General features: G+C 36.3%; 1 protein-coding gene across 1 annotated transcript in view; it reads left to right on the top strand.

Annotated features, from left to right (window-relative positions):
* The window catches only part of Atg18a (Autophagy-related 18a), a 208,753-nt gene that overhangs the window by 95,036 nt on the left and 99,065 nt on the right, over window positions 1-14,652 (top strand). The window contains exon 8 of the mRNA XM_090415570.1: window positions 8,711-8,878. Within this exon, the coding sequence (XP_090271696.1) occupies window positions 8,711-8,878 (168 nt within the window). The remainder of the gene's footprint in view (window positions 1-8,710; window positions 8,879-14,652) is intronic.

The following is a 14,652-nucleotide window of genomic DNA, read 5'->3' on the forward strand; positions in this document are numbered from 1 at the left end:
ATCCATGCCCACAGCGGGATTTGAATCCACAGCCTTTTGGCTGGAGAGCCTTCTGGCCGAATTTGCTAACCACTTGGCCAGCCAGGCCAGTTTAGAGTGTTCGTCAACAACTTCAATTTACAAATGTAACACATTTATTTTAAAATATTCTTAATATACAACAGTGTAGAATGCACTGCGTACAAAATTATGTTAAGACTTGTCGAAACATGTCTTAGCCATATTAGCATGTGGGGGTATAAATGCATGGCTTGTTGCACTCACTTCCACAGTGCATAATTATCACTTCAGTTGTAAACCTGTGTTACCTACCACCCATTATTTTGTTAAAAATGACAGAGCAACATGATATCCTGGAATCCATGGCTTGGAATAGCCTTTGGTCGATTAGAAGCTGGACAAACGCAGCAAGTTGTTGCTCAAGTGTGTCGTGTATCTCAAAGTAAAATTTCGTGACTTTGGAATTGCTTTCTGGAGACAGGAAATGTTCAAAATCGTCTTCATACCATAGGTTTATATGCTCGAAGACCAATGGTTTGCATTCCACTTATTGCAAATCACAAAAGAGCCCAAAGAATTTGGGCACAGGAATACCGCAATTGGACAAATGAGGATTGGGCTCGTGTACTTTTTAGTGACAAGTTCAGGTTCAGTCTGCAATCTGACAGCTGACGTATGTTGATATGCCGTGAAAGTGAAACAAGAAATTATCCACAGTTTGTTTGTGAAAGACCCCCAACATCAAGGTAGGAGTTTGATAGTATGGGTTGGAATAAGTATAGGTGGCTATACTGATCTCTATTTTATCAGAAACAGTTCCCCAACAGCCCAAAGGTATCACGATGAGATTTTGGAACCTGTAGTTCGTCCATGCTGCTGCAATTGGCCAAGAATTCATTTTTATGGATGACAATGTTCGTCCACACTGTGCAAATTTGATACAAAAGTGGTTTGAGGAAGAAGTTATTGAACGAATCGACTGGCCTGCCTGTTCACTGGATTGTAATCCAATCAAACATGCCTGGGATGCTTTAGGTAGGCACGTTTCTGCTCGACTGGTGCCACCACAATTGCTTCAAGAGCTCAAAATTGCTCTTACAGAAGAATGGAGAAATATCCCACAAGAACTGTTTGATCATCTTATCTGGTCCATGCAATCAAGATGTACCGATGTTTTGGCTGTTAATGGAGACCATACGCCCTATTAAAAATTAACAAAAGCGTTTTTGGCTTTTCTTGTTGTTATTCTTGTTAAAATTATTTTGCGCTAAAATGTATAATTTGTTAAATTTGTAATAAATAGTGATTATTTAAACAATATCTCATCAATTACACCCTATCCGTAAGTAAGAAATATTTATTCACGTATAAAGTACCCAATAGTTATAATTATTTGCAGAAATTTATAATTATCTGACAGAAACTAAAATATCCCCTAATTGTTTTGAGCAGTGTAGTACATAGCTTGTGAACTCTTCTTCCCAAAGTGGCCACATTAAACAGGCATTCATTTACCTTTGCATATACTGCTAGTCTATTTAAGTCTTCCTGCAGGATCTCTACATTACTTTCACTTACCATCATCAACATCCTTTTTGCAAGGTAACATATGGTTGTAAGAAGAGCTGATCAGATCATCAAATTGATTTCATAGGTAATGGAATCAATTTGATGATAATGAATCAACTTGGTTGATGGCAAATGGTTGATCCTTTCTTATAAAAGAGTGAAAGAATCCTTGTGGTATATACACTTTTTTTTTATGTTTGGCCCATATACGAGAGGTTGGCTGATCAACCTGTAGTACTTTCTTTAGTACCGTATATGGGTAGTGGGTTGGGAAAGAAGAAACTTGTTGACATTCGATTTAAAAGCCTGTATATTGTATTCCTTGGAAAATACATCATGGGGAAGACTGGTCCACAGTACACCAGTAACAGGGATGAAGGAGAAGGAAAAGAAATTTGTTCTGTGGCATTTTTGAAAGAATGTTGGGCAGCAGCTGTATGTGTTCCAATGGGCTTAGTACAGAGTGGGAGAGTTATTGATGCTCTTTCGGATGAACAATTTCTATGGAAATATTTATAGAACATACAAATTGCAGAGACTAAACGTCTATGTGAAAGTGAGGGGAGTGAATTGATAAGAGATGGGTCATTTATGAGTCTAATTGCTCTCCTCTATATTGAGTCAAGCATTTTGAGGGAGCTTTTAGGAGTCCCACTCCAAATGTGAGAACAGTATTCAATAGCTGGATGGATTTGTGATTTGTATAAGGTTAACAGCTGCTTAGAGGTGAAGTAACTTCTTGAGCAAAAGAGAAATCCTAGTTTTTTGGAATCTTGTTTGACTTATGCCACTTCCTACATCTTGCAGATGTTTCCTTATTCATACTGTAACGAATCATACAAGCTTTGCCTGTTAGTGTTTTTAGTTTATATATACCAACCTTACATTTATATTTTGTGTTTACTCTTATGAAGCCTCATGTTTTTGGTGGTGAAACTAGTAGGTTGATATATATAATGTGCTACTATGACCAGTAAAAATCTAGTTATTTTCAGTATTAAACTCATTTAATATTATTTATCTAATAATATTAAACAAAGGAATGCAAATATATTTGACACCAAAAAATGACTCGTGAGAAATCATATAGAAAAGTTAGTTGTTCACATTTGATGTCACTGAATGCCATATGTGCACTCCTATACCTCAGAGATTTTTAGGTAGTGAAGCCTTCTGCTAGAAAAAGTGGTAAGTTGCAGATTTCGTTTCCACACAGAGTTAATAGGACAATCACATACCATATCCCTACCTATGGTGGGATTTGAACCCACAGCCTCTTGGCTGGAGAGTGGTACACTAACCACTTGGCCAATGGCCAGCCTATATATGAGAACCACTTAAAATTTCTGGTTTAGGATTAGTGTGATAATTAATAAAACTAATTAACAGTGAGAAAGCTGATCAGCAGTTTGGTTATCTTTATTGAAAACTTTTTGTAGGCCATACAGTGTTAATCCCTGTTCTTTGTGGAATTCTACTTTACCATCATAAATGCTTTCTTCCATTGAGAGTTGATCTAATTCTTCTAATTCCTTATGCCATTAAGTCTTTTTATTTTACTGAATATTAGCAATTTCAGTAATTATCATTGGTAATATTTTCAGTTCACAAATTGACTACATTTTGACTAGAAGAAAACATCTTAAGGTTGTGACAAATTGTAAAGTAATTCCAACAGGTCAAGTGGCACAGCAACACCGACTGCTGTGCGCAGACTTTAAAATAAGATCGAAGATAAGAACCTCTGGAAGCCATGGGATGAAGACAGTTAAGTGGTTTCGCTTAAAAGAAGAGAGTGTTAGGAATCGTTTTAGGGAGAGGGTGTTAGAGAGGATTTCGGATGGACTGGAAAGTGTACAAGATTGGTGGAAACATAATTCAAAAGTAATCCTGAGCTGTGGAATCGAGGTGCTTGGTGAGACATCTGGAAAGATTAGAGAGCAGAAGGAGGGGTTGGTGGTGGAATAATAATGTACAAGTGGCAGTGACAGCTAAGAGGAAGGCAAAGCAGAAGTGGGATGAGTCAAGAGTGGAAGAGGACAGAGAGGTGTACAGAGAGAGAGAGAAAGCAAGAAGCCAAGAGAGTTCTGGCACAGGCGAAGACCATGGCATATCAAGATCTGTATGATCAATTAGAAACAAAGGAAGGACAGAGAAAAATTTACCAACTAGCGAAATGTAGAAATAAAGCAGCAAAGGACATCTTACATGTGAGGCAGATCAAAGACGCTGAAGGAAGAGTATTATGGAGGGATGTGGACATAAGAAACAGATGGAGAATATACTTGAGGGACTTTTGAATGAGGAAAATGCAAGGACTCACAGAGAAGATGGGCAGCCTTCTGAGGGGATGGTGCAGAACATCAGTAGAGTGGAAGTGACGGAGGCCATGAAGAGGATGAGGAATGGAAAATCTGTGGGCCCCGACAGGATTCCAGTGGAGGCAAGGAAGGCACTAGGGGAAGAGGGAATTGACCTGCTGTGGGACCTGTTCGTGAAAGTTTGCCAACAGGAAAATATACCCGAGGAATGGAAAGAGAGTACTCTTGTCCCCATCTACAAGGGTTAAGGGGATGCACAAGACTGTAAAAATTACAGAGGAATGAAGTTGATGTCCTACACAATGAAAATCCTAGAAAAAGTTTTGAGAGAAACAACGGGGGGCTACATCTGGCATTTATTGATCTGGAGAAAGCATACGATAGAGTGCCAAGGCAAGAAGTCTGGAAGTGTCTGAGGGAGAAGAAGGTTCTGGAGAAATATGTCAGGTTGGTGCGGGAGATGTACAGAAATGTGAAGTGTTCGGACCCTTGTCTGGGACAGACAGAAAGTTTTCAAGTAACAGTTGGCTTGCATCAAGGGTCAGCATTGTCTGTTTCTGTTTAACATTGTGATGGAGGTGGTGACAGAGGAGGTGAGAGAAGATGTGCCTTGGACAATGTTATATGCAGATGACATCTTGCTGTGTGCAGATTCAAGAGAAGAAGCGGGAACTAAACTGGATAGATGGAGAAAAGTAATGGAAGAGAGAGGTATGAGACTGAGCAGAAGTAAGACGAAGTATATGTGTTGCACAGTGGGCGGCGGCCAGGAGACAGATGTGGAGCTGGAAGGAAATGTCATCAGGAAGGTGAGGGACTTTAGATACTTAGGTTCAACAGTGGAAGAAGATGGAGGAGCTGAGAAGGAAGTGGGATGCAGGATACAAGCTGGTTGGAGGAACTGGAGGGAGATGGCTGGAGTGTTATGCGATAAGAGGGTGCCAATCAATCTGAAAGGCAAAATCTATAGGACAGCAGTGAGGCCAGCTATGACGTATGCTATAGAAACTGTGTCCCTGAGGAAAAATAACATCAGCAGGATGGAAGTAGCAGAGATGAGAATGCTTAGGTGGATGTGCGGTGTGACCAGAAAGGATCATCTGAGAAATGACTATGTGAGGGGAACAGTGAAAGTTACAAACTTAGGAGCGAAGATACAGGAGGCAAGGTTGAGATGGTTTGGTCATGTGATGAGGAGGAGGGAGGATGAATATGTGGGAAGAAGGGTCATGCAGATGGATGTCCAAGGAAGGAGGAAGCGTGGGTGGCCAAAGAAGAGATGGAAGGAGCTGGTAGAAGAGGACTTGAGGATGAAGAACTTGGATGTGGTGACAGCCCAAGACAGGAGGATGTGGAGGAGACTCATCATCAACAGTGACCCGACTTAAGTGGGAGAAGCTGCAGAAGAAGAAGAAGATCATTGGTAATATTTTACTTACATTAGATTGTGTAGTTGAGTGTGTTTTATTTCCGAACTTTAATACACGATATCCTTCAAAAAAAAAAAAAAAAAAAAAAAAATTTTCCATGGCACCAATGTGTACAAGGAAAATGGTATCCCTGGCTTCCCTATTTACTAAGTTTAGAATGAAGAATTTCGTACAATTTAGTATGTGTATGTGTTCATTGCCAGAAGTGAATCTTTTATGGTATGAAAGTGAGAGAGAGAGAGTGTTGGAAATGTTTTATGTGCAAGTGCAACAAGAAATTAGTTGTGGAGAGTGAAGAAAATAATATTAATCATGTAAGGCAGGATAGTAAACGTGTTTTACTATCCTGCCTTACATTTTTGTTAATAATAAATTACTACCACTTTTTTGGTAGTGAAACTATACCCATGCCATCACTTCTTCCATTCTTGCCTTCCTTTACCTAATTTCTTACTTTTACTACTTTATTATCCACTGCATGATTTATTTTATCAGTGGTTTGAAATAGGTGCAGATTAATTATACCCATTGTATACATTTTTTGGTTGCATCAGTTTATGAGAACCTGAAAGTTGTCACATTTCTCATTTGTGTTCTCCCATCAGTGCATTCCATTAATGCATTGCTGATGGGAATTGAATTGCATGAAAGTGAAGGCACTGAATGAGAAACACAATAGGAAAAATCATGACTTCCATCTAAATTTTGCTGCAAGAAAAAATTTGCAGTTCCACTCATAAAATGGTTAACCTTTTGGGCAGTGGTCTCACACTGGATGGTGAAATTCATCTTCCACCTAAAGACAATCACAGATATCTGTGCCCACAGCAGGATTCAAATCCAGGAGAGCCCATACACTGACTACTTGGCTAACCAGGCCGGCAACTATCATACTAATATTGTAATTTACTATTTCAGCATTTGTCCTTACTTGATCAAGTCGAAACTAGATAATGCAATTTTCCATAATGTAGTATTTCAAAGTTTAAATTAAGAAATATAGTTATATATACAGTATATATAGGGTGTCCACAAATGTTTACCCTGATTTCAACTGGCTATTATATTTTAACAATGAAACTAACCGAATAAATTTTGTTGCAGGTAAACTTGGGCACTCATAAAGTTTCCATACTGGTAACTTCAGTATACTGCTTTTGCCACCAGGAGCGCTGCTGCTGGTGATACAGGAAAAAGCCCAATGTGTTCTGTGGCTAGCAGAAACAAAATCTCCAGTTACAGTGCAGCGAATGTTCAGGGCACAGTATGGAAAGAGCCCACCTGATGTCAAGCTCATTAAGTCATGGAAGACAAAGTTTTTAGAAACGAATTCAGTTCATAAGGGTATAAGCAGTGGCAGACCATCGGTTTCTGAGGAGACAGTTGAGGCAGTTCAAACTTCCTTCACCCAGTCGCTGCAGAAGTCAATCAGAAGAGCTTCACTAGAACTTCAAATGCCAAGGAGTACAGTCCATAAAGTAGTACGTAAACGTTTGCAATTGTTTGCATGCCAAGTCCAAATTGTCCAGGAGATAAAGCCAAATGATCGTCCAAGACGTGAAGAATATGCCAACCTCAGGTTGAACCGCATCAATGAGGATAATGATTTTTTGCAGCGTGTTTGTTTCTCTGATGAGGCAACATTTCATGTGAGTAGAGTAGTCAATGGACACAATGTAAGCATCCGGGGATCTGAAAACCCACATGCCATAAGAGAACACATTCGAGCTAGTCCAAAACTCAATGTGGTGTGGACTAATGCATGATCAAGTGATTGGCCCTTTCTTCTTTCTTGAAAAAGAAATTAATGGAAATGTGTACTTAGACATGCTCAGTAATTATGCCATTCCCCAGCTATAGGAGATGCAACCAAATGTTATCTTTCAACAGGACGGAGCCCGCCCTCCCTCATTGGTGTCATGACTTTTTTCCTATATTTTATGCCTTGAAGTCTAACTTTGTGTTCCATTTCAAGTATCCACTGAAGAGTTATAATATATTATAATCAGGGTAAACATTTGTGGACACCCTGTGTATATATACATGTTAAAGATACCAAGTAATTTTATAACCTTGGTTTTAATCCTTTTTGCTAAGTAAGCAAACAGACAAGTAAGTCAAATTTGCACCTGAATGTGGTTCAAGACTTATGGTGGTGGTGCAACACCAAGGCAAATCATGGTAAAGATGGATTAAGTTCTGATCATTTTCCTTAGTATTTCCCATAAATGTAAAACACATCTCCTAGGAGATGTATGATGTTATACATTATGGGTAGGGGTCACTACCCAGACCGGTTTAAGTAATACAGAGCTTATCAATTTTACCTATGCAAGTTGCCACAAGGTGCTTTGACCTTATTAATTAAGAATCTCCGAATGAGAGAAAGATGTGAAAGGTTTTTACCTTGTGTATAATATATGTTAAAGATACCAAGTAATTTTCTAACCTTGGTTTTAATTCTTTTTCCCAAGTAAGCAAACAGACAAGTAAGTCAAGTTTGCGCCTGAACATGGTTCAAGACTTATGGTGGTGGTGGTGCAACACCAAGACAACTCGTGGTAAAGATGGATTAAGTTCTGATCACTTTCCTTAGTATTTCCCATAAATGTAAAACACTTCTCCTAGGAGATGTATGATGTTATACATTATGGGTGTTGCACCACCACCATAAGTCTTGAACCACGTTCAGGTGCAAACTTGACTTACTTGTCTGTTTGCTTACTTGGGAAAAAGGATTAAAACCAAGGTTATAAAATTACTTGGTATCTTTTAACATATATTATACCCAAGGTAAAAAACTTTTCACATCTTTCTCTCATCTGGAGATTCTTAATTAATGAGGTCAAAGCGGCTTGTGGCAACTTGCATAGGTAAAATTGATAAGCTCTGTATTACTTAAACCTTGGCATTTCAGGGTCTGCCTACTCACTGATGAGACCTCAATAAAGGTTGAAACCGGTCTGGGTAGTGACACCCACCCATAATGTATAACATCATACATCTTCTAGAAGATGTGTTTTACATTTATGGGAAATACTAAGGAAAGTGATCAGAACTTAATCCATCTTTACCATGATTTGCCTTGGTGTTGCACCACTACCATAAGTCTTGAACCACGTTCAGGCACATAGTTGACTGACTTGTCTGTTTCCTTACTTGGGAAAAATAATTAAAACCAAGGTTATAAAATTACTTGGTATCTTTAACATATATTATACCCAAGATAAAAAAACTTTTCAACACACAGATATATATATATCCCAAACTGTGGTTTAATGACTTAACAAAACCAAAATATTTGTTTCTATCTTGTTAAGAATACATATATATGTGTGTTAATAATATATATATATATATTATTATTATAATTATTTAAAAATTTAATAGCAAATCAACAGAAGAGCCTCAAGGATGGATGGGATATTTTGGGAAAGCTTTAATGCAATCAGCAAGCTATTTACCAAGTCAAGTGACAGAGATGTTTAATCAAGGTCGCTCATTTGCTACAGTTCATCTACCATTTTCTGGCTTGAAGAATGTTTGCTCACTTTCTGAGTAAGTTTAAAATGGAAATTTGTTACTCCTTTTGTATCTTATAGATCGTGCCTTTTTTTTTGTTTTTTAAGGAAAAGGAAGTTCCATACGGTTTATTTAACTTTTTATCCTGTAAAGAATAGATATGTAATGTCTGGCTTTTTTAACATGAAATTAGCTTAAAGTTGAAGACTAAATACTCTGTCTTTCTCGGCATCATAATAATAGGCACTAAAACTTTAAGAAAGAGGGAAAGGGAGAGTATGTAAGATAATCAGGTTTTCTTAATAATTACTCTTTCTGGACTTATGATCTGATTGATACTTTTAAGTAACACATATTAAAGATCTCGTGTCATCATTTTAGTTTTATCACATTTGAAATTTTTTGCAGTGCATGTTGCCATTCAGTTTGATTCATTACTCTCTAAAGCAGTCAAAATCACATATTTGACTCAATTTAAATCAAGAGAAAATAAATTATTTAATTTTCACAGGATTGTTATAAGACCTACTTAAGTTAACATATCACTTTTTTTTTTTACTTTTTTTTTTTTTTTTTTAATATAGCAAAATGTAAGACAGAGCCTTTACTTACTTCTCAATTTGAGACGACATAAGAATCAATCCAGCAAGAACTTGCAGTGTAATATAAAAATGAGATGAAATATTTGATCTCATTTTTATACAGTCGATTCTTATTATAGCAAACTCATATGAACCATAAATAGTTTCTTATAATGGTTAACTTGCTGTAATGAATTTCTTTTATCATGGCATGGTAACTACAGAACTTCTCAGTAGTTTGTTATAGTGGTTGTTTGCTATGGGGGAGAGAAGACTGTATCTCATTGTAGCTGATAAAAGAAATACGGTCCTAAATTAGAAGAAGATTTAAAGGTCTGTTCTTATCTATATGATCCATTCTGCTGCAACTAAAAGTATTTTGAATAATTCTAGAGATTATAAGAACATAAGTCTTTGAATTTACAAAATAAAGGCATTAATTAAGCAAGAATATCAGGAAGGTGGCAAAATGTTCTGAAGGCTATTGAAAAAGAGTGGAAAGGATTATGTGTTGGCAGTACATGTTAGTTTATTTTAATGGTATTGATTACAACACAATAATAAGAAAATAATTAATATTTATTAATTGCAGAGTAGCATGGTTCCCTCACTGAACTTCAAAAATTTGTCACAAAGATTAAGAGTCCATTATCACATCCATTTCACTTTTTAAAGTAGATCATGATTGGATTGCTTTCCTAGACCTCCTTCATTAACCAGATGGTGGTCTACAGTTCTCTGTTTTTTTTGTATAGAAAACTCACACCTAACTTCATGCTCTTTCACATCATCCCTGTCAAAAAATCTTGTACATCAAACTCGCTCCTTGCATTCTTCTGAAGCTATGCTATCTCAAGAAATTAATTACATAAATTCCACTTTTTACAAATAGTTTCGGTGAGTATTATGTCAAAGAGTACTATGTACTGTAGTACATAGTACTATAAAGTACTATGTCAAAATTAAGAGCTCCAGAGGTGGTCCATTCATGTTAACATTCCTTATATTAAGAATGTTTCTGAAGGAATAGCCAGATTACTAGATCTGTTGGCTCTCAGGTGTCGTTTTGCCCTATCCAAAATGTAAAAAGATACTCAGGATGTCTGGAGTAACTACTTTGAAAAATGGTTGAGATAAGCAGCAATAGGTAATATACAAGAGGAATACAATCAGAAGTAAATATCATTCCTTAACTTAGAAAAGGCCTTCAGATTTCTGATTGGCTTTTCTTACTGCACTTTTGTAACTTATAGATCTGAGAAAGATTATGGGTGTTAACAGGTGACATCGATGTCAATATCATATTAAAAATGAGGATATTAGGAAAGAAATTGACATTGTTAGCATCCAGGAATGTGTCAGAACTAATCTTAGGCAGTATGGCCATTTAAACAGAATGGGAGAGGAAAGATTAGCAAAACAAGTGTTCTCTGCCAGGTTGGCAGGAAAAAGCCCCAGAGGAAGACCAAGATATAGGTGGATTGATACAGTAAAAAAGTGCCTTAGAAGACAGAAATATAAGATCTTATAATGTTGGAGTCTTGACAGATAACAGATTGATTTGGAGGAAAATCATTGATAGGAAGTTAGTAATGATGCAAGTGCTTCATGTAGTACTATCATATCCCATACATGTCAGGAATTTGGTGATGATGTTTAGAGACTAAGGAAAATTGTGGAAGAGAAACTCTGAGAACTAGAAGCTGGGTTCAGCCAAGATAAGGGTTTGTCAGTATCATATTTTCACTTTGAACAAATTGTAAGAATATAATATTGATCTGGATTTAAGTTTTTGTAGATCTGGAAAAAAGCCTTTGAAAAGGCATCATGTTCTTCAAACCATCAGTTTCCTGATATGTACCCTCAAGTGGTGTTTAGGCAACTATGACAGCACTAGATGATTACGTTTACATTATTAATAATCTCCTATAATAACCTCCAAATTAGTCTGTTATTTGTCAACACTTCGATATTGAAGTTCTTAGATTTGTTTACAAACGTTTGTATCTAACATTTCATTCTTTTAAGGCACTTCTGACTGAATGAATCTACTTAGACCTTGGTGTTCTTTTGGGCCTTCCTGCCATCTTGGCATTAAACACCTGTTTTGATAAACTTTCCTCACTCATTCTATTTAAATGATCATACCACTTTAGATTAGCCTTGCTCACACATTCTTGAATGCAAACAGCCAGCCTGGTTGGGCAAGTGGTTAGCATATCTGCTCTCCAGCCAACAAAAAGCTTAAAGTTAGATGTTTGGTATCTAGAGAAGGGTTTCTGGACTTTCTTAAAAAAATGCAGATTATATATATATAATGTTAAGTTTCTTATTGTTAATATACCTAAGAATATAGCATGATAAATGTCATAAAAGTATAATAATTTATTAATTATAATTATTAGATTTGGGTTTACTATTAATTTTTAAATATTATTCACCAAGATCATGATTATTTTCGGAGACCCAAGTCAATCTAAAGTACTAATGGCATGAACTTCACAATACAGAAGACTGTTCAAAGTCACTTTTATGTTTGTCATTTTGCAAGGGTTTTTTATATATTGGACACAAGTCAGTAAGTAAATTGAAACGGGTGGGATTACATACTAGATTAGTGAGTCTGTCAGGCAGGTATTAACAAGTTGTGTGTGGGAGTGAGTAGGAGGAGGGGATTACTATCGCCCAAAAGAAGAAAATCACTAGTGGTGTGCTGCAGGGGTGTTGGTGCCATTATTAGTTATATATTGTGGATTTAATTAGAGATATGGCTGTTTGCGGATGGCACAAAACTGTGGAGAACTATGAGGAGTGAAGAAGATTTGGCCTGACAGGAGGATTTGAATAGATTGTATAGGAATAGATAGATTAGCAGGTGAGTGGAACGGTCAGTTCAGTGTTGCAAAATGTAAGGTTCTAAAATTTGGTAAACAAGTTAAGCATTATAACCGTTATCCTTTTCTGGACATTCTAATTCTGTGTCAGCCTAATGGCAGTCTGTAGTTCTCAGTATATGGAAAACCATCTTGTACTAGTAAATACATTAATGCTGCCTCACATCCCTGTCAGATATATGGTGTGATTAAAACTTTAGTTCAGAGCTCATAAGATTTGTTCTACTAATTCTCTTTTAAATAATGTGTCATTTATCAGAGCTACTGTATTTTTCACCTTATAAGACTCATCATTGTATTGGATGCATCACGTCGAATTTTTTGAAAAAAAAATTCTTCACAGTACAAGACACGTGAAGTATGCATCAGTTTTTTCATGGCAAATTTTTGGGGAAAATAAATTCTTTGCAGTATAAGACGCGCAAATTATGCATCAAATTTTTCATATAAATATTAATTTTTTATTTAAAATTTTAATACATGTATTATCCATTTATTATTATTATTCGTGACACCTCCAAGGAGTCCAAAGACTCATTGAAGGAGGACACCTATTATACAACTCTCCATCTCCACCACTACACAGATCCTTTACTACCAATTATCTACATCAGCGTCATCTACTGCCCACCACAGCTACTATTTTTTGTCTGTACATTGCGTGTGTTCTGAAGGGCCGATTTGTCTGTATGTGGGATGAAAAACACGAGTTTCCTGGCGAAAACCCTGCTACCTCCATATGAGATCGGCTAACTCACCTTCGATTGAAAAAAGTCCATATAAAGATTCCTCCCATCATGACGAGAATCGAACTTAGGCCTTTTCCAATCGAATGGTGCAATGTACCGCCGTTCTTCCAATTGCGCTACAGAGGCGCTTAATTTATTAGATAAAAAAAATTATTATTAAAAAATCATTAAGAAATGTAATGTGATAATATATATAATATGTATATAATAATAATATAAACAATTTTTATAAATTTCATTAATCTTCTTTTCAAATCTTTATTAATCTTCATCTTCACTCTCAAAATTTTCTAAACTTGATTTTCCATCAGAAACCGAGTCATCGCTGTCTTGAAATAATAAGTCATCCTAATTATTGTCAAGAGAATTACTAATGTCACACTTGTGAAAAGATTTTATAATAATTTCGGGTTTCACTTCAGTCCATGAACTCTTTACCCATTCGCACACCTGCGAAATTGTGGCCTTCTTTCTCCTACCTGTAGATGTTTCCTCAAAATATGAAGATCACATCCAATTGACCCATTTATTCCCTTATTGTTTATTGATGCATCTAAAAATTGAAGCGCAGAGGTGAGTCCTCCTGAGATAATAACTATTTTTGGGTTCATTTTGTAAAGTTCATTCTTAACAGCTTCGGTTTTATGGCATCTAAACTGATCCCATACTAACAAAGCAGGTTTCTGACGTAAACTGCCAAGACGTTCCGACCATGCTTTCTTAATCCATAACTTCATCCCTTCCTCATCCATCCATCTTTTTGGATGAATATGAACTCATTTGGGAAGTTTTTCTTTTAAAATTTAAAAAGGTGGCAATTTTGTTCCATATGCACAGCATGACAAAACAACAATATAGTGGGTTTTTTCGTGACCAGAAATTTTAACAATAATTTTTTTTTTACCTTTGGAATCAACAGTCTTCTTTGAGGGCACATCAAAAGTCAGAGGCACTTTGTCCATACTAGCTATCTGTGAAACTCAATAATTTTATTTTCAAATTCATCTAGCATGCTTTGTGATATTTTCATTTTTGCATGCATGCATAAATAATTTCTTTTCATAAATCTAAAGCACCATGATGGCGACCCTGTAAAATCAAATAATCATTTTTGTAAATACACAACAGCCCGATTTTCTTTGATCCATTATCCAAGTTTTTAATTCACTTTCAATTTCTGGTCATTTTGCTGGTTTTCCTCGGAGATTGTGTTTTTTTAGAATTTGCTTCTATTAATTGCTGCTCTTGTTTCCTCCAAGTTCGTACCAGTTTTTCTGTAGGCAGAGAGAGGCCCAAAGTGCCACTTTCCTGTCTATTGCCAATTTTTTTTTTCATACTCAGTCACACTATGCTTAAATGCAGTCATATAGCTGTGTCTGTGCTTTATAGAATCCATGGGTTATAAAAAAAATTTAAATATAATTATGTATTGATTTCTAGTTTAAATGCATGACCCTTAACGACTATACAACTATTCAAACTGATTGCACGTTACCAACAAGTGATGATAATGCATCGTAATTGCGCATACATAAAAAGCATATCAGTGTATAAGATGCACTGGTTTATAAGACACATTCTGCTTA

The sequence above is a fragment of the Typopeltis vanoorti genome, chromosome 3, assembly GCF_054136105.1.
Source record: "Typopeltis vanoorti isolate ZY-2024b chromosome 3, IOZ_Tvanoo_1.0, whole genome shotgun sequence".
Classification (NCBI taxonomy): Eukaryota; Metazoa; Arthropoda; class Arachnida; order Uropygi; family Thelyphonidae; genus Typopeltis; species Typopeltis vanoorti.